General features: G+C 22.5%; 12 protein-coding genes across 12 annotated transcripts, besides 68 other annotated features; 5 read left to right on the top strand and 7 right to left on the bottom strand.

Annotated features, from left to right (window-relative positions):
* Nucleotides 1-578: a repeat region.
* A 40-nt stretch (nt 579-618) lies between these two features.
* Nucleotides 619-652: a sequence feature (AT_rich).
* A 126-nt stretch (nt 653-778) lies between these two features.
* Nucleotides 779-885: a microsatellite.
* Nucleotides 817-948: a microsatellite.
* Nucleotides 949-1,167: 219 nt separating this feature from the next.
* EDI_265960 (uncharacterized protein) lies at nt 1,168-1,548 on the bottom strand (the record flags this gene model as incomplete). Its single annotated transcript, XM_001735744.1, has 1 exon — nt 1,168-1,548. The coding sequence occupies one exon, from the start codon at nt 1,546-1,548 to the stop codon at nt 1,168-1,170; it is 381 nt and encodes a 126-aa protein (XP_001735796.1).
* Nucleotides 1,549-1,757: 209 nt separating this feature from the next.
* Nucleotides 1,758-1,779: a sequence feature (AT_rich).
* Nucleotides 1,780-1,890: 111 nt separating this feature from the next.
* Nucleotides 1,891-2,047: a microsatellite.
* Nucleotides 2,048-2,062: 15 nt separating this feature from the next.
* Nucleotides 2,063-2,104: a sequence feature (AT_rich).
* Nucleotides 2,105-2,209: 105 nt separating this feature from the next.
* Nucleotides 2,210-2,426: a sequence feature (AT_rich).
* A 457-nt stretch (nt 2,427-2,883) lies between these two features.
* Nucleotides 2,884-2,904: a sequence feature (AT_rich).
* A 27-nt stretch (nt 2,905-2,931) lies between these two features.
* Nucleotides 2,932-2,962: a sequence feature (AT_rich).
* Nucleotides 2,963-2,989: 27 nt separating this feature from the next.
* Nucleotides 2,990-3,064: a microsatellite.
* Nucleotides 3,065-4,043: 979 nt separating this feature from the next.
* Nucleotides 4,044-4,073: a sequence feature (AT_rich).
* A 19-nt stretch (nt 4,074-4,092) lies between these two features.
* EDI_265950 (uncharacterized protein) lies at nt 4,093-4,962 on the top strand (the record flags this gene model as incomplete). Its single annotated transcript, XM_001735743.1, has 1 exon — nt 4,093-4,962. The coding sequence occupies one exon, from the start codon at nt 4,093-4,095 to the stop codon at nt 4,960-4,962; it is 870 nt and encodes a 289-aa protein (XP_001735795.1).
* Nucleotides 4,465-4,630: a microsatellite.
* Nucleotides 4,737-4,909: a microsatellite.
* Nucleotides 4,946-4,974: a sequence feature (AT_rich).
* Nucleotides 4,970-5,776, bottom strand: EDI_265940 (uncharacterized protein; the record flags this gene model as incomplete). The annotated part of the gene is made up of 1 exon (XM_001735742.1): nt 4,970-5,776. One exon carries the CDS (start codon nt 5,774-5,776, stop codon nt 4,970-4,972), a length of 807 nt encoding a protein of 268 aa, XP_001735794.1.
* Nucleotides 5,102-5,123: a sequence feature (AT_rich).
* Nucleotides 5,291-5,358: a sequence feature (AT_rich).
* Nucleotides 5,705-5,757: a sequence feature (AT_rich).
* A 21-nt stretch (nt 5,777-5,797) lies between the features above and the next one.
* Nucleotides 5,798-5,866: a microsatellite.
* Nucleotides 5,867-5,923: a sequence feature (AT_rich).
* EDI_265930 (DNA double-strand break repair Rad50 ATPase, putative) lies at nt 5,874-10,403 on the bottom strand (the record flags this gene model as incomplete). The annotated part of the gene is made up of 1 exon (XM_001735741.1): nt 5,874-10,403. The coding sequence occupies one exon, from the start codon at nt 10,401-10,403 to the stop codon at nt 5,874-5,876; it is 4,530 nt and encodes a 1,509-aa protein (XP_001735793.1).
* Nucleotides 6,353-6,403: a sequence feature (AT_rich).
* Nucleotides 6,464-6,498: a sequence feature (AT_rich).
* Nucleotides 6,585-6,872: a sequence feature (AT_rich).
* Nucleotides 6,949-7,121: a microsatellite.
* Nucleotides 7,185-7,257: a microsatellite.
* Nucleotides 7,205-7,269: a microsatellite.
* Nucleotides 7,279-7,317: a sequence feature (AT_rich).
* Nucleotides 7,493-7,578: a sequence feature (AT_rich).
* Nucleotides 7,635-7,662: a microsatellite.
* Nucleotides 7,893-7,944: a sequence feature (AT_rich).
* Nucleotides 8,103-8,197: a sequence feature (AT_rich).
* Nucleotides 8,292-8,441: a microsatellite.
* Nucleotides 8,356-8,544: a microsatellite.
* Nucleotides 8,720-8,824: a microsatellite.
* Nucleotides 8,826-8,862: a sequence feature (AT_rich).
* Nucleotides 8,891-8,989: a microsatellite.
* Nucleotides 9,040-9,186: a microsatellite.
* Nucleotides 9,152-9,327: a microsatellite.
* Nucleotides 9,233-9,422: a microsatellite.
* Nucleotides 9,474-9,532: a sequence feature (AT_rich).
* Nucleotides 9,780-9,820: a sequence feature (AT_rich).
* Nucleotides 9,939-9,981: a sequence feature (AT_rich).
* Nucleotides 10,119-10,213: a sequence feature (AT_rich).
* A 4-nt stretch (nt 10,404-10,407) lies between the features above and the next one.
* Nucleotides 10,408-10,489: a sequence feature (AT_rich).
* A 7-nt stretch (nt 10,490-10,496) lies between these two features.
* On the top strand, nt 10,497-11,353 carry EDI_265920 (ariadne RING finger, putative; the record flags this gene model as incomplete). Its single annotated transcript, XM_001735740.1, has 2 exons — nt 10,497-10,736; nt 10,787-11,353. 2 exons carry the CDS (start codon nt 10,497-10,499, stop codon nt 11,351-11,353), a joined length of 807 nt encoding a protein of 268 aa, XP_001735792.1.
* Nucleotides 10,569-10,641: a microsatellite.
* Nucleotides 10,742-10,779: a sequence feature (AT_rich).
* A 4-nt stretch (nt 11,354-11,357) lies between the features above and the next one.
* Nucleotides 11,358-11,393: a microsatellite.
* EDI_265910 (meiotic coiled-coil protein, putative) lies at nt 11,392-12,009 on the bottom strand (the record flags this gene model as incomplete). The annotated part of the gene is made up of 1 exon (XM_001735739.1): nt 11,392-12,009. One exon carries the CDS (start codon nt 12,007-12,009, stop codon nt 11,392-11,394), a length of 618 nt encoding a protein of 205 aa, XP_001735791.1.
* Nucleotides 11,601-11,769: a microsatellite.
* Nucleotides 12,009-12,066: a microsatellite.
* A 254-nt stretch (nt 12,067-12,320) lies between these two features.
* Nucleotides 12,321-12,378: a microsatellite.
* Nucleotides 12,379-12,666: 288 nt separating this feature from the next.
* Nucleotides 12,667-12,726: a microsatellite.
* Nucleotides 12,716-13,435, top strand: EDI_265900 (uncharacterized protein; the record flags this gene model as incomplete). The annotated part of the gene is made up of 1 exon (XM_001735738.1): nt 12,716-13,435. One exon carries the CDS (start codon nt 12,716-12,718, stop codon nt 13,433-13,435), a length of 720 nt encoding a protein of 239 aa, XP_001735790.1.
* Nucleotides 12,999-13,109: a microsatellite.
* Nucleotides 13,168-13,338: a microsatellite.
* Nucleotides 13,181-13,281: a microsatellite.
* Nucleotides 13,422-13,455: a sequence feature (AT_rich).
* Nucleotides 13,456-13,494: 39 nt separating this feature from the next.
* Nucleotides 13,495-13,514: a microsatellite.
* On the bottom strand, nt 13,510-14,643 carry EDI_265890 (NAD-dependent deacetylase, putative; the record flags this gene model as incomplete). Its single annotated transcript, XM_001735737.1, has 2 exons — nt 13,510-13,989; nt 14,035-14,643. The coding sequence occupies 2 exons, from the start codon at nt 14,641-14,643 to the stop codon at nt 13,510-13,512; spliced, it is 1,089 nt and encodes a 362-aa protein (XP_001735789.1).
* Nucleotides 13,574-13,624: a microsatellite.
* Nucleotides 14,643-14,695: a microsatellite.
* Nucleotides 14,696-16,623: 1,928 nt separating this feature from the next.
* Nucleotides 16,624-16,656: a sequence feature (AT_rich).
* A 451-nt stretch (nt 16,657-17,107) lies between these two features.
* Nucleotides 17,108-17,136: a sequence feature (AT_rich).
* Nucleotides 17,137-17,539: 403 nt separating this feature from the next.
* Nucleotides 17,540-17,598: a sequence feature (AT_rich).
* Nucleotides 17,599-17,694: 96 nt separating this feature from the next.
* EDI_265880 (uncharacterized protein) lies at nt 17,695-18,519 on the top strand (the record flags this gene model as incomplete). The annotated part of the gene is made up of 1 exon (XM_001735736.1): nt 17,695-18,519. The coding sequence occupies one exon, from the start codon at nt 17,695-17,697 to the stop codon at nt 18,517-18,519; it is 825 nt and encodes a 274-aa protein (XP_001735788.1).
* Nucleotides 18,520-18,527: 8 nt separating this feature from the next.
* Nucleotides 18,528-18,620: a sequence feature (AT_rich).
* Nucleotides 18,621-18,837: 217 nt separating this feature from the next.
* Nucleotides 18,838-19,014: a sequence feature (AT_rich).
* Nucleotides 19,015-19,317: 303 nt separating this feature from the next.
* Nucleotides 19,318-19,345: a sequence feature (AT_rich).
* Nucleotides 19,346-20,113: 768 nt separating this feature from the next.
* EDI_265870 (uncharacterized protein) lies at nt 20,114-20,551 on the bottom strand (the record flags this gene model as incomplete). The annotated part of the gene is made up of 1 exon (XM_001735735.1): nt 20,114-20,551. One exon carries the CDS (start codon nt 20,549-20,551, stop codon nt 20,114-20,116), a length of 438 nt encoding a protein of 145 aa, XP_001735787.1.
* Nucleotides 20,552-21,563: 1,012 nt separating this feature from the next.
* Nucleotides 21,564-21,584: a sequence feature (AT_rich).
* Nucleotides 21,585-21,686: 102 nt separating this feature from the next.
* Nucleotides 21,687-22,839, bottom strand: EDI_265860 (tRNA-dihydrouridine synthase, putative; the record flags this gene model as incomplete). The annotated part of the gene is made up of 2 exons (XM_001735734.1): nt 21,687-22,682; nt 22,735-22,839. 2 exons carry the CDS (start codon nt 22,837-22,839, stop codon nt 21,687-21,689), a joined length of 1,101 nt encoding a protein of 366 aa, XP_001735786.1.
* A 260-nt stretch (nt 22,840-23,099) lies between these two features.
* Nucleotides 23,100-23,227: a microsatellite.
* Nucleotides 23,228-23,249: 22 nt separating this feature from the next.
* On the top strand, nt 23,250-23,606 carry EDI_265850 (histone H4; the record flags this gene model as incomplete). Its single annotated transcript, XM_001735733.1, has 1 exon — nt 23,250-23,606. One exon carries the CDS (start codon nt 23,250-23,252, stop codon nt 23,604-23,606), a length of 357 nt encoding a protein of 118 aa, XP_001735785.1.
* Nucleotides 23,607-23,617: 11 nt separating this feature from the next.
* Nucleotides 23,618-23,668: a microsatellite.
* Nucleotides 23,669-23,673: 5 nt separating this feature from the next.
* Nucleotides 23,674-23,744: a sequence feature (AT_rich).
* The last annotated feature ends 1,259 nt before the right edge of the window (nt 23,745-25,003 follow it).

The raw sequence follows: 25,003 nt of genomic DNA, 5'->3' as shown, positions 1-25,003 counted from the left end.
AAATCATTTTTATTTTCAATAGAATCAAAAGGAAGAATAAAAGGAATGATGAAATTTGATATTGAAGAACCACAATATGCATTTTATTTAGGCAATCAATCAAGTGACTGTTTGTTTGAATTTGGAAATGGAAATGATATTCGTATTTTTAAAGAAAATGATAAAACATGGTCATATTGTAGACAGTCTTCATTTTCATATAAAGGAATATCAAATGCACTTTGTGGAAAACATTGGTTAACTACTTGTTTCACACCACAACGAATTATTGTAATTGAAATGAAATGATTTTTATTCATTATTGTTTATTTGAAATATAAAAATAAAAAAGAATATAAAATAAAATCAATAAATGAATATGAACATTTCATCTATCAATGAATGAAATGATGAATATAAAAATGGACATATTTCATTCTTGTTTTATTTCATTTGAAAGAATCACACCCAATGTGTTAATTTAATAAATAATAAAAAGAAATAAGAATAAAAGATAAATAAAAATATAATAAAATATTTATTTTATTCTTTTTTATTTCTTTTTTATTTTATTTATTTTATTTTATATTTCTTTGTTTATGTTAGTTTATCAAAAATAAAGGAATAATAAATGAGAAGAAAAAATTAAATGAATATAAATAATTAAAATTAACGGATGAGAGTGGTACATTTGTATGATTTAACAAATCATTAAATACATGAAATGATCAACTAAAGTGGTGTAATATTTATACAGGTAAAATATCATTAATTGAACAGGTATTATTAAATTATATTGTAAATAAAAACATACAAATTGATAAACATGATTTAATGAATATGATTAAAAATAACTAAATTAAATGTAAAATAAATATAATAAATAATGAAGAAATAAAGAATAAAATCAAACTATTCTTCAATATAATAAAATAAGTAGAACCAAAAGAAGAATATAAAAAGAGAAGTGGTTATTGTGTTGAAACATAAAATAAAGTAAAACAGATATAATAATTATGAGATATTTAACACAAGAATGTGGAAACCATGAGGTGAACATAGAGATATAAAACTAGTTCATAACAATACACTTGATAGAATGAAATAATCTCAAATATACAAAATGAAATATAAAAATCAATATCTACTGAAACTAAATTAACTATTCTTTATTACCAAAATGTGTATCTAACAAAGATACAATTCTTCATTTTGATCAGTTCCATCAATTAATTCTTCTATTGTGCTCGTACTATTGAGAAATCCTGGGTATGTTCTTTCTTGAAGATATCCTTTATTATTTTGATATTCTTTTGAGAGTTTTGTTGCTACTTTTGATACATTAGAACAAACATGAAGTCCTAATGCAATGTTACCACTAATTTCTGCATATGTATTTAAGTCTTTACTCAAGTCTTGTGTTGATTCAAAACAACTGAATAAAGATGATAAACAAGAACATGCCATACTTACAGAATAACTTGTTTCTGATACTTCTGCTGTCCATTTTGTTATTTCATTTCCATTTTCTTTCATAAACTTTGTAGTTGAATCAATAATTGATTCCATTCAAATGTTGAAAGATAAAATAAACATATGGGTATTGAATTTATGAGGTTATTTAGGAATTGAAAATAACACACAAATTAATTTCAAGTTGTTAAAAAATAAAAAAATTAGCATCATTCTTCAGTAAATATTATACAACTAAATAGACATTTGAATTAAAATGAAATGTCACTCTATTTGTTTAACAGAAAATATACAAAATAGATTTCAAATATTTAAATTAAAATTATTGTGGTATTAGAATAATATTAGTTAATCAATATATTGAACTTATTAATGAAAATGTCAATTATGATAAGAACAAAATTGGTATTCAAATACGTTAAATGATTCATATTTTTGAATTACAATGAAATCAGAAATATGAATTATATCATAAGTCAAGATTATAGAAAAAGAAATAAATAAGATTAACAATGAAGAATGATAAAAAACATTAAAATAATTGATAATAAAAGATATAATATTAGTTTACATAAAAATAAATAAATGAAAATGATATTTCAATATGATGAATTAAATTTTGTATTTAATTATTTATTTCATTATTTATAAAGAAAGATAAAGAAACAAAATAATAAGAACTTCAATTAACTGATGAATAGATTTATAAACTGATAAGAATTATTATGTTTATAAAAATCATAGTGATGCTATTATGATATAATAAATAAATATTTAAATAATATATACATAAAATGATATTGTTAAATACAAAATCAAATAATTTATTTAATTTTATATCAAAAATAACAATTCTAAGTATTCTCCAACACTATAAATAATCATTATTTTTATTTTCATTAACTGAATAACATATTTTAAATAATAATAAAATGTTTATAATAAGATATATTTCTATATTCATTTATTATTATCACATATTTTATGTTTAGTTTTGTTCATTCTTCTTTATGTTTTATAAAATCATAAATTCTATAATAAATCAATAATTAAGATTGAAGACAACAATTTATTATTCATTAAGACAACAATAACAAGTTAATTATTGATTTTTTGAATTAATAGATTTGGTTAATAAAAGAAACATTTAATAATAAAACAATACAACCAATAGTAAGAAATTTAATTGAACATGATACTAAATCATGATAGAGTGATAATTATCTTTAAATAATACTTTTCAAAGAACAAAAATATCAAGAAGATATGTTATCATTCAAAGAACTCTAAGTGTGAAGAAATTACTTCTCAAATCATCCAATAAGATTATAATTAATTTGAAATTTATTCTTAAATAAACATTTTGAGAAGATTTACAAAAGTTAAATAAGAAATGAATAAGAAGATAAATATTTGGAGTTGATGTTTAAGAATAATTATTTAATTAATATTGGAATAGTTCAAAATTGATGATAATACAATATATATTAAATTCAAAAAATAAATATTAGTATAAAGGAGTTTAATTAAAAGAATGTAATAATAATGATAAAATAGATAATAATAATAATAATAATAATAATAATAATAATAATAATAATAATAATAATAAAGAATAAAAAAAGAGTTTAAGAAGATAAAAGTGAGAAATGAAAGAGATGAAGAAAAATAAAAATGAGAAAACAAAGAATTTAAAAGAAAAGTAATTGAAATAATTAAACACCATCAACAAGTGACATAATTAAATTAAGGAATTTAGCAAAAACAGGTCTATTAAAAATCACTTTGTGTTTGTTTAAATCTATGTTGATAAATAGTTCTAATTTGTCCAAGATAAGCAATACAACCAATAAATTGAGGAAGTTGAATCTTTTTAGAAAATAAACCATTTCTACATAATTTTGTAATAACTTAACATGATTTAGTATTAAGATCAAATCTAAGATCAAGAAATGAAAATTGAATCTCTTTTAAATCAAGATTACCACTTTTATCAATATCATATTTTCTAAAAATTAAAGTAGTTAAATCAACAAATTTCATTATTATAAGATATTCATAAAATGAAATAGATATTAAAATATCAATATCAAATATTCTCATTAAATGTTTACATGTTTTATCATCTAATTTAACCACCCATTTGGTCATCTTACAGTCTTTAATTCAATAAGTTCAAGTGTACCAGATTTGTTTTTATCTACTTTAATAAACCAATTTTATAGATTTCTAAATTCAATACTTGAAATTGAACATAATGGAAACACCATTCTTTCTTAATATTTTCATCAACTTGATATATAACAAGAATGTTTTGTATTACTTATGCATTAGTAGTTTGTTGTATTGAAAATAATGATATGATTACTTAAAATTCTTAGTGTGATTCTTTATATTATGAACTTATTTTTGTTGTAACTTTTTGGCTCTTTTATTGTCTCTAATATTATGTTTTTGGAAGATTTGATTTTAAGATTAGAACAAAATAAGAATCAATTACTTGAGAGAATGTTTAGAAAGAAAAAAATAAGTAGTTTGAGTTTATTAGATGGATAATAAAAGATGAAAAAACAAAAATGAGGTTTGTTTTGATTAATAAAATAATAAATAATAAATTAAAAGATTTGAAAAATACAAATAATGGAAACACTCATAGCAAAGTATGGAAAAGAAATAGCTAAAGAAACAATAGAAGATGTGTTTCAACGATGTAATGGAAATCTAGATGATTGTCAACAACAAATCGATGAGATGTTAACAACTAAAATAGGAGAAAGAACAGAAAAACAAGAAGAAAAGAAAGATAAAACTCCATTTACATCATCATACCACACAACCCAACAAAATCCAAGTAATACACAATCTGTATTTAATTTGAATCAACTTGAAACAAAACATTATGACATTAACTCACAAGCATTCCAAATTAAAAGACCAACTACTCCAAAAACACAACCAATTAATTCATCTATATTACCTAAATTTTTTAATACACCAAATCAGGAAATTAATCAATCAAAACCAATTCAACCAATTCAATCAAAACCAATTCAACCAATTCTACAAAAACCAACAATTCTACAAAAACCAATTCTACCAATTCTACCGAAAACAACACCAATTTACTCAACACCAACAATCCAACCATATTCAACACCAACAATTCAACCATATTCAACACCAACAATCCAACCATATTCAACACCAACAATAAATAATATAAAAAAACCAATAAAAGAAGAAAGTGAATATTTAATAGAACAATCTAATAGTGTAATTAAATCAAAAAAAGAATTAACACCAAAAGTTATAGAAAAAAGAACAGAAACTACTGTACAAACAAGAGATAATAAAAAAGAAGAAGAAAAAGAAATTGAAAGATTAAAAGAAGAAAATAAAATAATGAAAAAAATGATACAAGAACAAAGAATAGAAATTAAACAATTAAAAGAAAAGACTGAAGAATCCAATCAATTAATACGTCAAATACTTCAAATATTAAGTAAATAATTTTTATTTAAAGATGAGATGAATAATCAACACATTCATCATCATCATTAATACTTTTATTTTCAGATTCATTATCACTAATACTAAATGAATCAAGAAAAAGATTTTGTGTATTAATTCCAAAAAACAAATCAATTGCAATAAAATTAATATTATTTAATGCATCTTGTAAATAAAAATGAAGATTTTTTCCACCATTTTCAAGAAGATTAAACATTCTTTTTTCATTAATTTGTTTTTTCCATTTAAATTGATTTAATGGGATATAATTTCTAGTTTCATCAATAATAATACCATAACGATTAATACAATGTTCTAATTCAAATTCAAATATTAAATTAGAAATAAATTGATTTTGTTTAAAGATAAATTTATAATGAATATTTACATAAATTTCTTCTTTTCCTTCAATTTTTTTTATTTCTTTAATATGTTTTTCAATGTCAATTAATGATTGAAGTATTTCAATTTCTTCTTTACTTACTTCTAAATTTCCTATTAATCCAACTTCATTAAATACTTCAATCCAAAAATTAGGAATTCCACAACTTTTTATTTCTTTATTTTGGTTATAATTTATTCCATTAATAATTGCTCTTCTAATTTCAAGAATTTCTTTAAGATCTTTTTCATTTTCTTGTTCAATTTTTAAACATTCAATTTGATATTCAATTTCTTTTTCTCCAATTTCTTTATCAATTCTTTTTAATTCTTCTAAATTCTCTTTAACTTCGTCACCAACAATATTAATATATTCATTAATGTTTTTACTTAAAATTACTTTATTAATTTTATCTAATGAATGGATTGACATCTTTCTTTAATAATATATCTCTTTTTATTATTATTTATTTATTTTTTTTTTAATTTAATTTTTATTATAAATTTTATTATAAATTTTATTATAAATACTAATAATTATCTTTAATAATAATTGATTCATTAATATTTTTCTTTAATACAGGAATACCATAACATACTAATGAAGCACCCATAAAATATCTACAAATACACTTTTTTTTAGCATTATTAAGGATATTAATTAAATATTGATTATTTGAAGAATTTGAATTTAACCAATTTAATAATTCTATTGTAATATTATCTAAATCATTATCAGGAACACTCCATAAATTTCCACATACAAGAGGAGAACCGGCTTGAAGATAATCAATTGGTAAACCAGATGGTTCAAAATCACCTTGTTGGTTAAGTTCAACCGAATTACAACCCATTAGAAATGCAATTCCACATTTATTTAAAGATTTAATTTTTTTACCATGAATAAATTGTTCTCCACTTCCATGACCACAATATAAAATTATATCATTTTCATATAAAGCTTTTAAAATAAGATCTTCATTTGGGATTTGATTATAAATTCCATTCCAATTTAATTTATTAATTAATGGTAATAATTTATTTTGTGTTTTAATTAAATCATGAGTTGGATTAATAATATAATAACCTCTTTTTCCATTAAATAAAATTCCAGGAATTGTATTATTAATATTATTTAATTTTTGAATTAAAAAAGGTTCAATTGAAGGTAATCTTGTAATCATTATATTATCAAAATTAGGCATTGATTCCCAAGGAAGACAATGTAGTTGTTTATCAAGAATTAATAAAATACTTTTATTTTGAATTTCTAATTTTTCTTGTAATTTAATATTTTTAAATTGATTAATTAAAATTTCTATTATTAATGGATTAATTTCAATTCCTAATATATAATTAAGACATTCATTAATTTCTTCATTTGTTAATTTATTAAAATGAATAATAAGTAAATATAAAATATCAATTTCTATAATTTCTTTATTTATTATATTTTTAATTATTGAATATAAAAGATTATCATTATATTTTGTTCTAAAATAATTTCTTGGATAAAAAATAATTTTTAACCATCCTAATACTTTATTTTCTAATGAATAACAAATATCTTTAATTCTATTATCAATATCAAAAACTTTTCTCCAATGTTTTCTTTTATCATTTTCTGTTATTTCTTTTCCATTTATTTCACTAAAAATTATTTCAATTTCTTTTTTAATTATTTTTATTCTTTCAATTTCTTTTTCAATTTCATTTTCTTTTCCTTTTTTTAATTTTCTTCTGACATTAATTCCATTATATTCTTTATTTATATTACTAATAACAATTGATTTTTCAATTTCATCTATTGAAAGACAAATAATTGTCCATTCTTTTGGTAAATTTTTATCAATTTCTTTAATTGTTATTTTTTCTTCTATTCTTATTTTATTATATTTTATATTTTCTATTTCTCTATATGTTATTCCAATAGACATTATATGATAATAACATTTTTTATTATTTAAATTATTACATCTAAGAATATTATGTATAATACAATGAATAAGTTTTACTTCACAATATTTTTCAGCTATTAAAAGTGCTTTTTTAAATGTTTCATTTCCTTCTTTTATTTCTTTATTTTCTATTTGATTAATACCAATTTGATTTAAAATACATGCTTTTGTTATTGGTGAATTAAATGGTGATTTTAATAATTCTTTATATTCTTGAATACTTTTTATATTATTTTTTGTTTTAATATTATTTAATTTAATTATTTTATATAAAATTCGATTTTTTATTTCTTGATATACTTCTGATATATTTTTTGGTTCTTTATTTATATTTTCTTCTTTTTCTTTTTCTTCTTCTTCTATTATTGTTCTTTCAATTTTTCCTTTTAAAGATTCTCTAATTAAAGATTCTCTTGTAGTTGAATCTCTTAATATTAATGGAAATGTTTCAATAATATTTTCTTGAAGTAATTCTTCTATTATTTCTTTTGCAATTTGATAATATTCCATTGATGTATTATAGTGGTTTGTTTTTCTATATAAATCACCTAATTCCATGAATGTCATTATCATATTTCTTTTAACAGAAACATATTTTTTAATTTTACATGAAATATTATTTATTTCTTTAAATTCTTTTTTTGCTTCTTCATAATTTCTTTTTTTCATTTCTAATTCTCCTTTTTGAGTTTTTATTTCAATAAGTCTTAATAAACTTCCAGTTTCTATTCCTATTTTTTCTGCTTCTTGATAAGACATCAACGCTTCTTTATATTTATTTTTTATTTCAAATATCCATCCATATTTTAAATATGATTCAATTATATTTCCAATAAAAGAATATATTGTATAAAAAAAAATTCCTTTTTTTGTTTTAATTTCTTTATTTTTTATTTCACTTATTTTTTTCATTAAACAAAGTGTTTTTTTTCTATATTCAATTCCTTTATTATAATCTCCTATTTTACAATAATATAAACTAATAACATCTTTTAATTTTGTTTTTATTATAATTCTTTCCCATTCTGTATTTTTTTTCTTAAAATTTTCTTCTTTAATTAATATATTTATTTGATTAATTAAATTATTAATATTTCTATCTTCTTGATTAATTTTTTCTATTTCAATTTTAATTTTCATAATTAAATACATAATATAATTTATTATTATTTCTCCTTCTATATTTATTCCTTTATAAATTTTTTCAATTCTTTCATTTATTATTTCTGCATTTTTTATATATCCCATTGAAATATAACTTTCTATAATTTTTAAATAACAACTAATTCTTTCTTCATTTGTTATTGAAATTTTTGTTATTATTTCTTTAATATTTTCAATACATTTAATTTGATTTGTTTGATCTCCATACATTTCAAATAATGTTGTTATAATAATTAAAAGTGGTATAATTTCCATTTTATGTTTATTAATTTCTTCATTATTATATTTTTGATTAATTGTATTTAAATATTTTAATGTTTTCATTATTTCAATAATATTTTCATCATTATTTTTTCTTTCTATATTATAAAGATTTATAATATATTTAAAATAATAACATTTTGCTAATGTAATAAGAATATCAATTCCTTTTGTTTTATTATAAATTTTTTCTTCTTCTTTTTTTTTAATTTCTTCAATAATATTTTCTATTTTTTCTTTTTTATTTATATTATTATCTTTTTCAACAATTATTTCATAAATTTTAAATCTAATTACTTCAAATGGTATTATATGTTTTTCTTTATAATATTTTTCCATTTCTTGACTTATTCTTTTTATTATTTTTCTTTTATTTTCTGTTATATTATTTATTATTCTTGGTTCAAATGTAATTCCAATATCTATTATTTCTATAATAATTTCTTTTTCTATTTTATTTCCTTTTCTTTCTAAACTTCCTAAAATTTCTTCTATACAATATTCTATTTCTTTTGTTTTATTTATTATATCATCTATTCTTTTAATTATTTTCCATTTTTCTATTATTTTTTTATCTTCTATTTTCTTAATTTTTTCTATTAATTCATTAATTCCTTCTTCTTCTTTTCCAATTGCTTTTCTTGATAACATTCTTATTTTTTCTGCTTCTTCAATTCTTTTATCTTCTTTTTCTTTAAATATTGTTTTCTTAATTGAAAATAATGTATTAATAACAATAATTGCTTCTAAATATTTTTTTTCTTGATATAATTTATATCCATTTGTATAAAATATATTAATTATTTCGCTTTCTTTAATATTAAGTATTCCTGAATAACATCTATATATTCTTGTTATTTCAAGAAGTGATATTCTTTGATATATTGCAATTCCTGTTATTCTTAATATTATTTTTCCAAGATATTTTGGTATTTCAAATTTTTCTATTATTTCTGCATTAAAATATATTTCTTTTGGTATTTCTATTCTTTTAATGTTATTAAACATAATAAGATATTCTTCATTTATATTACATATTAATCCTATCATTTCAATAATTTTTTCAATAACTTTTTTATTATTATTATTATTTTCTATTTGTTCTTCTTTTAAATATATACTCATTTCATTAAGTAATGTTTGAATTCCTATTAATTCAAAATTAAAATTATAAACTTTCCATATATTTATTGGATTTATTGTATCTTTTGGAAATTTATTTAAAATTTCTTTATTTTTTTCAATATATATTATTGTTTCTTCTTCTTTTTTCTTTCTTTTAATACATTCTATTATTTCAAGAAGATTATAATGAATACAAAGTAATCCTTCATTACTATTTCTTGGTATATTATATTTTTGAATAAGTTCATAATATTCTTTATTTGTACCTTTAATTTTATTTAAACAACAATAAATAAATGAAATAACAATTTCTTCTTTAATATTCATTTTTATTATTTCTTTTTTTATGAAATTTAATATTTCTCTTCCTTGTTCTTTTTCATATGAAATCATTTTAAATGAATAATTAAGTATATTATTGTGTTCTACCATATTTAACATTTCAATTAATAAAATCCATATTTGATTTTCATGGATATTATGAATAACAATATAATTGAATACTTTTCTAACAAGATTCCCAATTAGTTGTTGGTAATAATTTCCTTCCATTTTCTTTAAATTAGTTTTTTTTTAAGATTATTATTTCATTTATGTTATTTAATAAAAAAAAATAACTTAAAAATTAAAAAATTAAAGGAAAGAATGGAAGATACAAAAACAATACTTTATGAAATTTATAAACAAGAATATATCCAAACAATACAAAATCTTATTAAAAGAAAAGAAAAAGAAGAAAAAGAAACAAAAGAAATAATGAAAAAAGAACAAAAAGAAAGAGAAAAAGAAATTGAAAATAAAGAATATACATGTGATATATGTTATTCAGATATTAAAATTCAAGATATTTATATATTTGATTGTGGACATAAATTTTGTATAGATGTTTGTTTTAATATAAAATAAATAAATAAAAAGAAAAATTAAAGAAATAGTGTTGTTATGAACATATTCATGAAAAAATATTTAATGGTGTAGTTAATATAAGATGTCCAAAATCTAATTGTTGTCATATTATAACATTTGAAGAAGTATATCAAATTATAAGAAGACATCAACCAATAGATCAAGAACTTATAGAAAGATATGAACGATATAGTATTCAAGAATATTTAAAAAAAGAAAATAATTGTAGATATTGTCCACAATGTGGTACAGGTGTAATAGGAGATCCAAATATACCAGAAATTGAATGTCAAAATGAAGAATGTAAAAAAAAGAAAATTAAATTTTGTTTTAATTGTAAAGAAATATGGCATTCAGGATTAACATGTTCACAATATCAAGAATGGAAACGAATGAATTGTGAAGCTGATAAAAGATTTTTATCATGGGCACAAAAAAATACAAGAAAATGTCCAAAATGTAATGCAACAATAGAAAAAAATAGAGGATGTAATCATATGACATGTGTAAATTGTGGATATCAATTTTGTTGGTTATGTATGCAAGAATATACTTCTTCTCATTTTAAAAATGGAAAATGTAAACAATATTCATAAAAAATTTTATTTTTTTTTTTAATTATTCTTTTTTTTTTTTAATCCAAATAATCTAAATCATTTGGAATTCCAAGTCCTTTATTTAATTCTTCAATTGGAACTGATACTTTATCTTTTGCATATTTTTGAATCATAAAAATACCATCTGTCCATCTATTAGCTGCTTCTTTACTTTTTTTAACTTGTTCTTTTAATTGTTTAATCATATTTGGATCATTTTCTTTATAAATTTCTAATTCTTTAATAATCTGTTCTTTTCTTTCTCTTAACATTTCTACTTCTTTTTCTTTTATTTCTCTTCCTTCATCTCCTCCTCGTTCTCTTTTTAATTTTTCATTTTCTTCTTTAAATTCTTTAATTCTTTTTTGATTTTCTATTATTTCTTTTTCTATTTTTTCACTTTCAACTTTTTTATTAACAAATTCTTCACTTGGAAATGCCCAAAAATATACTGATGTTCCTATCTTTTCTGAATGAACAATTCCATCATCAACAAGTTCTTTTAATACTTCTTCTACTGTTTTACTAACAATTCCTTTTTCTTTTGGTGCTATTTTTTCTAATTCTTTTATTAAGTAAACTTCTCTTGTTTCATTAAATAATGCTTTTAATCGTTGTCGTTTCTCTTCTTTTGATAGTGGTTTATTTCTTGACATCTTTATCTTTTTTTTTTATTTTTCTTGAGTTTTTCTCTTTTTTCTTTTATTATTTTTGAACCAATGTTAAAAATTATATTCACTTCTCAATTGCTTTTGCTATTGAAACAAGTTCTTCTACAAATTCTTCTGCTTCTTCTATTGTAAATTCTATAACCTTTTTCTCTTTTTCTTTTTTTCCTTGAATATATATTTGTAAATTCATCTCTTCGATATTTGCCATTTTATCACTTCCTAATGTCACTGAAACTCTCCAATCAATATCTTTACATTCTATTCTTTCTATTTCCATTTCTTATTTTCTAGTTATATTTCTTTTTCTTTTCTTGTTTTATTATTCTTTTTTTTTATTTTGATTTCTTCTTTTTTGATACCATCATTTTTATTCTTGTATTTTCTTCTCTGAATCACTTCTAATTATTATCAAATAAATATTATTTGTTTTTTGAATTCATCATTTATCATCAATACCATTCTTAAAATTGAATAGAATAGGATAATTATTTGATTTCTACAAAGAAAATAAATGAAAGATTAAATATCTAAATTATTTATATTCTTTTATGTTAGAGATGAACATCTAATCTTTTTTATTAATAAAGATTATGATATAAAAGAAAAGAATATTAGATATAAATCATAGATTTAAATGAAGAGAAAGAAAATGAAATAAAAAAAGATATAATAGAATAAGAATTAAAATAAGATGGAAGAAAAAGAACAATTTATACGAAAAGTTATTGAAATAATCAATAAGAAAGATGGAAGAAATTGTATTGATTATGATCCTAAAGAAAAAGCAATCAGAGTAATTGACCCACAAAAACTTAAAGAATGTTTTAAATGGGATATTAAATGTCAAAATATAAAAACATTTTGGAAAAGAATGAAAAGATATGGATTTAAGAAGAGAAGAATAAGAGGGATTGATTATTTTATTAATGAAGAATTTGATCCAAATGATTCAAAATATATAGATAATAATAGAGAAATAAAATATTTAAAAGAAAATAATAAAGAACAAACAAAAGAAGATGAAACAATAAGAAAAGATAATGAATATCAAAATAAACAAATATTTGATGAAAGAAAAAAGAATATTTCATCAAATATAATAATCAAACCAACAACAGAATCTAATAAAAATGAACAACAATTTAAACAAGAAATTTATAATGAAATAGTTAATAAAATAAAACAAATATATTCAAAAGAACAAAATGAAATTAAAAAAAAGAAAGGAAATGAAATAATAATATATGAAAAAGAATATTTAAATCTATTAATTAATCAAATAAATGAAAGAATGAATATAATTGATAAAAAAATTCTTTATATAATGAATTGTATGGCAACATCTGAAATAGAAATGTTAAATATTTGTCATCTTGTTGATGAAATAACACAAAATCATAAATTTAGATAAAATTATTTAATATTTATTAACCAAAACATAAAATAATACAACTGCAATTATTTATTTATTTATTATTATTATTATTATTTAATATCTCTTCTTTTCTTAATTGAATTATTAATTTCATTCATAATTTTATCAGCTGCATTGTTTTCTTTTTCTTTTTCTTCTTTCGTTTTTATATTTTGTTTTTTTGTTCCTACTACTTCAATTATTTCTGAACTATCAATAAGACAATTTTGAACTTCTTCTTCTTTTACTTTAGGTCCTATCCATGCTACTATTGTTGCAACTATTTGTGTCATTATTTCTATTGGATTTTGAATAAATTCAATTGGAAAACTAATTGTATCTATTATTTTTTCTCCACAACTTAATTCCATAAATTCAATAACATATTCTACTATCTTTGGTATTAAATAATCTGATTCTCCTCTAATTACATAATCTGCATAATTATCAAATCGTGTTATTGTTTTATTAATATATGCTACTGTTGCTGAATTCATTTTTGCTTTTCGTGGTAATGCATTTGCTGGCATTACTTCTAATGAACTTCCAATCTATCTTTTAAGTCTTCTTTTTATTCTTTAAATTTATAAACAAACCACTAAAAAAACATCTGATATACTTGCTACTTCAAATGCTTTTTCAAATTTTTCTTTTTCTAATTCTTCTCCAAATAATACTACATCTAATTTAATAAGTCCTCCACATTTTGGACATTTTGGAATATCAATCCATGGAATAAGTCCTTTTGGTAATATTACATCTGCATTCCCTCGATATCCACATTTAATACATTGACATATTTTTCCTGTTCCATGAAGTTCATTTACTTTTCTACTTCCTGCTAATTGATGTAAATTATCTACATTTTGTGTAATTATTTCTTCTATTTTTCCTATTTCCTCTAATTTTCTTAATGCAAAATGTGCTTTTGTTGGTTTCTTTCCTTCTGTATACTTTCGTAATTCACTACACATTTTCCAAAACATTTCTGGTCTCTTGATAAAATTCTCATAACTCCCATAAATTTTTGGCTCATATCTCTTCCACATCCCATTTCTTGATCTAAAATCTGGAATCCCTGCTGAAACTGATATCCCCGCTCCTGTTAGTACAACAACGTGCTTTGATCTTGAGATAACTCTTGCTAAGGACTTACATGAATTTTCAATTTCTTCTTCACTCATTTCTGTCAAGAATTCCTCCATTTCCTTTTTTTCTCTTTTTTCTCCCTTTTTTTATTTTTTCTTATTTTCTTTTATTAAATTATTAAACTTTACAATTATTCTTTGAGTTTCTTATTCTTGAAAATTATTCTTTAAACTAAATGTTACTCTTTCATATCCTATAAAAATTCTAATGTATCTCTTTTAATTATTCGATGTTTTCTAATACATTTGAGCATGTGAATAATATGAGGTGTTAAAAAATTGTTATTGACTAGTGATACCATTGTATCAACTCTCTACTATAATGTCGTATTAATAAAATGTTAATCTGGTAATTCTCCAGTAATCTTTGTTAATTGAGCCTCACTTAATATAATTTTTCTTCCTATATTATTATGTTTACCTACTGGTAGTTTCATTTCTTCTCTAATAATATAGTAAATGTTGTTGAATTATTGAATACTAAGGAAATAAAGGTATAAATGTATTAATAAAGAATGGTTGTTGACTATATATTTGGTGAACTTTATTCATTATTTTCATTATACCTTTATCATTTAATCTATCTTTTTTACTTCTTATATTTGTTAAATGTAGTTCATTCATTATTTTATAGATTTCTTTTGATTTATAACATAATACCTTACAATTACATCAACTTTTTCTTTCCATATTCTTTACTTTTTATTCTTTAATAATTTTTTTTCACTTATTAATATGTATTTTCTTCTCATAATTTATGGAGTTGTGTCATTATTTTCATTCGTCTAAACATTTTACTTCTTGCTTTTTATTAGTTTTCATTTCAAATATTATATGAATCGACAGTTACTTCTTCATTAACTCTTCTGCTAGATGGAATCATGATATCTATAGAACAATACTTGAACTCTATTAATGATGGAAAGAAACCTGAATAATTATTGATACTTTCTATGTCATCACTTGCACACATTCATGTAAGAATAGTTATATGTTTTTGTTGGGATAAAATCTAACTTATTAAGAAATATTGTTAATAGTTTTTATGGTAATTCGTGATGATTTCAAAAAGTCTTATAAATTCTGAAAATAACGAACTACAATCACTCTGACATCTATCATAAACTGTTGATAGAGTCTTCATTGTTTCAATAATGATATCTTTTCTTTGAAACATGTTTTAATATCTTTATTAATTAGATTTAATACTTTTGAACATCTTTTAATTTTTCCTTTATAACTTGTGTTTGTTATAATTTTTGATATTTCTGTTAATCGTTATTAATAATGAATTGTTAATTATTTTAAGAATTCTTTATGTATCATTTTGAAAATATATTTCAGTTATCAAATGTAATTGTTGAATAATGTTCATATAATACTAATTTAGATCTATCATTATGTCTATTTATTAAACAAGGAAATAGGTATGATGATGGATGATAAAATAATAGTAGTATTAAATAATATGTTAGAAAATGATAATCAGTTTCTTTTAGTTGATTATTCTTTTCAAATAATATATAATAAACATCTTCCTTCTATGAATACAATTTCTCAATTATATTAAAAAGTCCTATGAATATAATATAATTTTGATACTTCTTTCATTGTATTTTGATACTTTGAATTAGTTATACTAAATACTAGTTTTGAACTGAATGTAATGATAAATTTTTCTAATCCTTCTTTTTCTTCAATTATTTCTCTACTCCCTTTCATTTATATGTCTTTTACAATTCTTGTTTCTGATTTATAATACACCACATATCGATACATTCATATTTTATTGACTTCTTTTGTTACATTGTTTGCATGGTATGATAAATCAAAACAATAACATTTAACTTTCCCTTCTGAGCATGTTAAACATATGTAATACTCTTCAGCATTATTTAAAAAATATTGAGAATGTGATAGCTCAAGTAAAGTCTTATATGTTAGTGATAGTTCAAAAAGCTAGAGTAAGGAGTCTATTGATTCACCATTTAAAAGTAAGTTTAATAAACATGGATGTTTTTTGTTGATAGAATTATCATATTTTTTTTAGTTTTTATTATTAAATTTTATCCTCTTTTTTATCACACCGTCATACTCTGTCATGGATTGTATGGTTATGAATTCTTTCTTTTTATACACTATGGGTTGATGCGTTGTTTGAAGAATTGCACTTTCTTTGTCAAATAAGTAAAAATACCAGTAACTATTCAAGGAATGTTGAAAAAGAGAAATAAAGAAGATAACTTAAAAAGAAGTAAATGTCAAAGAGAAATATGATTGCAAACACTGGACCTATTCATATTGAAATTGAAAGAGTTCTTTTGTTCATCAAAGACATCTTATTAATGGCTAATGATGTCAACAACCAAATTGATTTTAAAAAATAAATATCATCATTCACCCAAAGTATTATGAATTTAATTGGGTAGATTGAAAGAATAAGACAATAAAAAAAGTGATAATTAATCAGATTTTACAGTAATTCTAATTTAAGTATTGATTTATTTGTATATGAATTGAGTTAATAATTTAAATGTTAATTAAAATAATGAAAACAGTTTGTTTTGAAAGTGCACAACAGAAGAGTTCATTTAAAAACAAATTAACAGAGACTCATTTTGTTATCATAAATATATCAAAAGATTAGAAAACATCTATTAACCTCATTAAATTGAATGTTTATAAAAATGAGGAAACAAATAAGAAATATTCATGTTTAATCAAATCATATAATGAAATTTCTAATAAGAGTATGAACCAAGTACTCTACTATGAATAAAATAGTGAAATAATCTGATAGATAGTTAAAATGGAATTATGTTATTTATATCAATTGGAATTTTATATAGTTAAATAACCAACGAAAAAGACAACCAAATTACATAAAAAGAATATACAATAAAAATATCGATAACACTGTTTGTGGGTAGTGTCTGTTATTGTAAATTGAGGGATATTTAATTCAAATATTAATTAAAAAATAAGTGTATAAAATAATAAAAAGTTTTTAATGGAAAGAAGAAATAAATAGGATAAACAAAAAGAAGTTTAACAAAGAATTATTAAAATCCTCTTCAAAAAAAAGTGGTGAAAATAGATTAATAGATCATGAATTGTTCTGTATTGACCCTCTTGTTATTTGTCATTACTGTTAGTGGAACATACAATTTATCAATTGTTCTTGTCACACATCCAAAAAGAAGACCAGAACTAACAAGATCAATAAGAGACTTAGTTGAAGCACTGAAAAATGTTCCAGAAGGATTAAATATTAAAGAATTAGTGATGATCAAAGGATGTGTGAGAGGGTGTGAGTATAAAGAAATGGATGATGCATTAGAGAAGATCAAAAAAGAACTTCCATCTATTCCTGTTAAAACACCAACATATAAATATACATCTATAGATGGTGTTGGTGGTGAGGAATGGATGAGAGATTCATTGTCTGCAGTTTGGGGAGATACAACTAAGGGTGATTGGGAACCAACAACTTACCAAAAACATATTACAATTAACTTCTTTTTCATCGAAGCATTAAAAAGAATTTACAAAGATGAAAGTATTGATTATGTTTTATTAGCAGAAGACGACCAATTATATGAAAAAGATACATTCCATCATGTTCTCAAACTCATACAAACAAGACCAAAAAACCAATGTTATGCTAAAATAGCATGGTGTCCATATAGATGGTGTTCTTATTATGGACAAAAAAGATTTACGGTTGATACATCAAAAGAATTTGCATGGGGAGCATGGGGAAATATGAGGTCAAAAGAAGAATTAGGATTTTTCTTAAGATGGTTAAAATTCACAAGATTCTTTGAATCAGAAGATACACTAGGATCATTCCTTTGTCAGGCACTTAAAAAAAATATTGAAGTTGATAATGTGTCATATCATTTTGGACATGACAGGACAATTCCAAAATGATGGTATTGTTTTAATTAAAATAAAATGGATTTATCATTTTATTGCTTTTTTATTATAATGTAAATAATTTTTAAATAAAAATAAAATTTTATTGAATTTTAGTTAAGAAAGCACAATTAAAGTTGAAATCATTTTATACTTACTGCATGGATTTAAATTAAAATTTTATCATTTTGTTCCTATTTAATTTAACGAGATTCAGGAATTTGAAAAATAAAGTACGAAAGAATTGGACTTTACGTCCTAATTTTCCTAATAATTCAACTAAATTTATGAGTCATTTGAAATTCGAAGGATTTTTACCAAAAATAAAAGAAGTAATTAAAAAAAAGAAAAAAAATGTAAATAAATTTGTATGTTATTTTAGTTTTTCATAAAAATATAATTCCTTTATATCATAGTTTTTATATAATTATTTAATAATTAATATTACTATTATTAAATTAAAAAAATACTTCTTTCTTACATTATTATTTTGTAATTTAAATATTATTTCATCAGACACTAAATATTGAGAAAACTCAGAGCATTAAGGTGTTTGATGAATTTAATTGTGGGATAAGAAAATAAAACACTTCAACTCTTTGTTAGGATAAAATGACTATAAGCCGAATGTTACTTTCTCGTAAATTATTATATTTACTTCTTGGCATCTTTTGAATATTCATTGTAAATTACTTCTTTTTTTTTACAAATTTGAATAGTGTTGTGTTGTCCAATAAAAGTTATAAATATGGTCTGAATTTTCTTTACTGAAAAAGAACCGTTTTAATTTGTTAGAATTGGTAATTGGCTCTGATTAATTTTAATTTAATTGTTAATATTTCCTTTGTAATACTTTAAAAGACTATAAACGATAAAGATACGATGTAACAAAGGTCTGAACTAAATTCTCTCTTTCATAAAGAGTATTTAAAGTGAGGTTATAAGTCATATTTTCAATTTATTTTCTTCACTTTGATATTGTTTAGTTTTGAAAACAATGACAATATTGATTTGGTCCATTCTAACCATTACTAATACCAAATTACTAAAATATTAAATAGTTGAATTTACATATTTGATTACATTAAATATTAATGGCATTGAGAAAAAAGAAGAAACAAATAGTCTAACATACTTGTTTTAGTGGAAGTCTATATATTTTAAAGTAATGTTTATTTTGATTATTGGACTATAAAATAAAAGAATAACATGTAAAATAGAATAAGGTACAGAAAAATATACTATCTCTTTATTGGTCATTTTAATTCAGACTTACAGTACTAAGTAAGACCAAATGAATAAAGAACATTTCAAGTAGTTTTTCACAAGAATCAGATTCACAAATTTATCAAATTCTGTGATGAATAACAATACTTTTATTTGAAAAATCGAAAGGAAGAAAAAATGAAAGAGTTACAAAAAATAACAAAAAATGATTATAAAAATATCTTTAATTCAAAGAATTATAAACTTGTTCTAGACCTAGTAGCTTGTCAAAGAATAAATAAATATATTCAGCCATAAGGATACTCTTTCTTCTTGCCTTCTCTCTAGTAACTTTTCTTTAAAAAGATCTTTGGTGTTGTAGATATTAGAAAGAAATAATAAACTAGATTTCAAATTGAACAAAGTTGTGATTGAGATTGTTCATCATATCTTTTAATTGACAAACAGCATCCTTTGAATGACCACACTGTTCTAATATTTTAATAATTTCTAAATTTTTCTGTTTAACTTCTTGGTATTTATGATAGAGAGTATCATACTGTCCTTTTTCAAGAATAAAATCTTCTTTAAATCTTTTCTTTGACTTTCTTACTGTTTCTTTATTTCTGATCCTCTTGTCAATTTTTTTAATTAAAAGGATTTCTTGTTGTGATAATGGCATTTCTCTTTTCTTGACTTCTTTCAGATAACACCTAAACTCTATTTTTGACATTTTTGTGAGAATTTTCTCAGGTAATAATCTAGAGTAGTCCACATCAATGATCTTTTGGTCAGATAATCGATAGATCTTATAATCAAATGCAGATGCAATCTTGGTCATTTGATAGTGTTGGGATGATTGTTTGTCATCAGATCTTTTCTCTTTGTTTTCCTCTCCTGAACTATTTGTATAGCTTTTCTTATATTGATTTATAATTTCTTTTTCTCTAAAAATAGTGATCGGTCTGTGAGTTGTTCACAATTAGTACCATTCTTTTTAGTTTCTTAAACTATTATTCATAGTTTATCCTTTTCAATAAAAGCGTTATGGTGAGTGGACAATTATTTGTTTTACTAGTTCTTTTGAATCTCTAAATTATTGATTGGTCATTTTGGAAGACAATTTAATTGACCAATCGTGCGAAGAATCTTATTTGATTCAAACGCTGAATAAAAAATTAAAATACCTTTTGTTATTTTGCTTTTGTTATATATAACGTCCATCTATTCCATTTTATCTTTTCTCACAAACTAAAATCCTCTTCTGATCACCTATCCAGAATGTAAGAACCATACTCAATAATTGTGCAATAAACAACTAACTTCACTACGCCATTCTCTTTTCTTAGTATAGTCACCAACATTTTTACAATGTGTTTAATACATTTAAGAAGATACATTATTGTTAGTATGATTGTATCGTTTGTTGCTATGGGAAGATTTTGTATCACTTCTCTAAACTCTTTCTTTTCATCAATACTAGAAATTACCATTTGTTAACAACTTAATCATACTCACATTGATGATAATAATTAAAAACACTTATTTCAAGTATTGTCTAATTTTAATTTTCCTTATCTATATCCTCTACAAATACTCAAAACATCTTTTGTAATAGTCTAATAGAATAAAACTCTTTTAAGTTTATGAATGAACTTAAACAACTATAAACTTAATCAACATTCAAAAAATAAATCAAAAGATTTCTTGTTCAAGAAGATTTAATGTTCTTTGACTCATCTTCTTCTCTTTGAATTTGTATAACAATAAGAGTTATATTTCTTTACAGTAGATAAAAAAAGAAGATGATAAGATGATAGTTACTTTAACGAAGTGTGTTAATTAACCAGTGGTAATAATTTATATTTATAATAGACTTAGTCATTTACTGTTGTTAAATCTAAATGTATGATTTTAAAATAACAAAATACTAAATTCAAATAACAAAAATATTCTATTAATATGATTTGTCACTTTTACTTTAATTTCTTTTCTTCTTCAATACTCTCGTTGGTGTTTTGTGATTGAACAAGTTCTTTCTTCAACTCAGGAAGAGATATTATGTCAATCAATTGCTCAATAGTTTTTGATGAAGAAATGCGTTGGTTCATTTGATTGAGTTTAAGTGTTGTTTTTCCTCTTCTCCATGATCCGAATGGATAATCCTTCTCATACCTGATGATTTGAAGAAGAACAAATTTGATTTTTGTAAACCTTAATCCATCTCTTATTGCCCGTTGAACAAAGTCAGTCATTCTCATTTTAGTCTTATTTTCATCAAAGACATAATCCCCTCCTTGTGGATTAAATAATCCAAGATGTATTCCTGAAGCCCTTCCAATCATCACCCCTCTAACATTCTTTCCAAATGAAAGTAATTTAGTGATATCTTCTTGTTTACAAATATCTCCATTGAGAATAAGATCATAAGGACAATCCTTGACCACTTTCTCTAACTCTACCCAATCACAATCAACACCATATAATTCTTTGTGGTGTCTTCCATGTAAACTAATAATGCTAATTCCTAATGAGTACAACCATTGAATGAACTCTAATGTTTCTTCATGGGTTTGTTGAAGTCGAATTTTTGCTGATATAGGTTTGCCTAGTTTAACAAGAGCCTTAACTATTTTTTCAAGTTTGTCTCTATTACTAACAAGTGCTTGTCCCATTTCTCCTTTAGTACTAAACCACATCCCACATCCTAAGTTAATATCAATTCCACATACCTCTTTGATTAACGAAACACATTTAATTGAACTTTCAACATCAAAGGTTCCTAGTTGGAGTATTGTTTTTGATTGTTGTTCTGGTTTCAATGTAAGCATAACATCATTTTTGTGTATGTATTGAATAAGCCCAGAATTTTCCACTCTTTTACATTCACATAAACGCTTTGAAACTAACTCCTCAGTGAATACAGCATTTGCTCCTGCATCAAGAGCCATAGTCCTATAACTAACTGTACACTATGTATCAAGTATTAGTTTTATATTCATTTTATTAGACAGTAGAACAAACTATTCCTACCATAGGTGCTAATACACGTACTTGTTCACCATTATTACCCATCCACCACTTCTCTTGTTTCATTATGTTTTCTAACTTTTGGTCTTGCTTTTCCATTGAGTGTTTGTTGGTTGTTATTTTTTAAACAGATAACATTTTTGATATATTTTGTGTTTTTCAGTTAGTTTACTATTTTAAGAAACCCTGTTTCTAATTTTTTCTCTTTTCTTTACAAGTTTGAATCATTAGGAAAAGTGAAAAAAAAAAAGGGTTTTTTTTCCGAATTCATCAACTTTCAAAGAAAATGTTGGATATTATTCCTGAAAAATTGGGGGAAAAGAGAGTAATTAGAAAATGAATGTTTCAAAATAAGTTACAAAAAGATAAAAAAAAAGATAGTAAAAGAGAAGAAAAAAAATTATTAAGTATAGTTAAAAAAAATGATAAAAGAAAAATGGTAAAAGAAAATAACAGAGATATAAAAAGGGAGAAAGAAACTAAAAAATCATTAACTGTGATATAATCACATGGCTACGGATACAGGATCAGGAAGAGGTAAAGGTGGAAAGGGAGTAACTCTCGGAAAAGGTTCCAAAGGGGCTAAAGCAAGTAAAGGAGGAAAAAGAATTAGAACTAAAACACAACAAGATGCACTTAAAGGAATTACTAAACCAGCAATTAGAAGACTCGCTAGAAGAGGAGGAGTAAAGAGAATTAATGGAGCTGTTTATGATGAGACTCGTAATGTTCTCAAACAATTCCTTGAACAAGTCATTAGAGATTCAGTTACATACACTGAACATGCTAAAAGAAGAACTGTAACTGCTATGGATGTTGTTTATGCCCTTAAGAGACAAGGAAGAACTCTCTATGGTTATTCTTAATTTTATCAAACTGTGTTTGCTTTCGTTTTTATTATTTTATTTATTGTTTTTGTATTAGTTTTAATTGAAAATTAAATTAATTTAAAACAATAAGAAATTATTAAAAATCAAAATTAATGTTTTTAAACTTTTAATAATGTACTAAATCACATATGATGAAAGAAATAATTTATTTCATTTGAATTAAATTCTTATCATTATTTTTAGTCAAGACATTAAAAGTAAATAGTTATTTCTTTGATTATTTTATTAAAAACAACAGAGTGGCTATCAAGAAACAGATAGAACCGAACATTGTTTGATGAGTCTGAATATAACAACACTTTTTAAAACATTTAGAAAGATTATGTAATGAAAAGGTCTTAGTATAAACACAGATTAAACAAATGAAATATAGAACAAAAAAATAATGTGTGAATGAATAAAAACCATGTTTTGAATGTTGTTAAATTTTTGATAATAAGTTTATTTCTAAGTGTGTTTTTTAAGTTGTGATATAAAATAAAATTGCTCAATTAAAAAAATAGCTTGTCTTAGTAATGCCTTATGTCTTGTACAGTTCTTTTAATATATGTACACATTAACCTTTCTGTTTAATTCAGTTGTTAAACTGGGTAGAACAAGATTTTGATGAAAGACATAAACAAAATAAATGACAAGACTATATTTTATCTTGACCAAAGTACTGACTTACTATTACTCTACTTATAACAATACATTCCGTACATTGCACTTTCAGTAAGTCAAAGAGAAGAAACAAAAACGAAAAGAAAATGACTAGAGGTTTAGAGAATGTACGGAATAATCTTGTGTTTCTTGATAAAAGTGATCTTCTTAGATGAGTGAAGATTACGTGATTGGATCAACAGAAAAGTCGGAGATATAAAGGGGAATAGAAACTAAAAGATAAATACAATATGCAAACAACGTCCAGAAGACGAAGCTGCGAAATGAATATTCCACTTCCAGTAAAATTATTTTGCTATGATTCTCAATCATCATCATCGTGTTCTTCTACTGTCTCACCTGCTGACTTTGCATTCCCTTTACCACCACGAGACACTAACCCAATACTCAACGATCCACAATTTAAGCAATATATCTATTCTCCTTCACAACCACTAAGTCAACCAGTAGATGAATGTCAGTTTGACTCTTTTCAAGGAGCCACACTTCTTTTGTTCTAGTGAATATTTATCTCTGTAATTCTTTTGTTTTTATCTGTCTTATTAAACAGTTTGTTTTTGATAAAATGAATTTAATTGAACCAAAAACAATGTTTACTATACATTATAAAGAAGAAAAGAATATAACTTTAGTTTATAAAATCAAACCCTAGAAGTAAATTAACACCATATTTGTAATTTATTCTATATTAGCAGCTTTCTTAGCTTCAA

This window comes from Entamoeba dispar, genomic scaffold (assembly GCF_000209125.1).
Source record: "Entamoeba dispar SAW760 scf_1105229459377 genomic scaffold, whole genome shotgun sequence".
NCBI lineage: Eukaryota > Evosea > Mastigamoebida > Endamoebidae > Entamoeba > Entamoeba dispar.
This window is presented reverse-complemented; position numbering and strand designations above follow the sequence as displayed.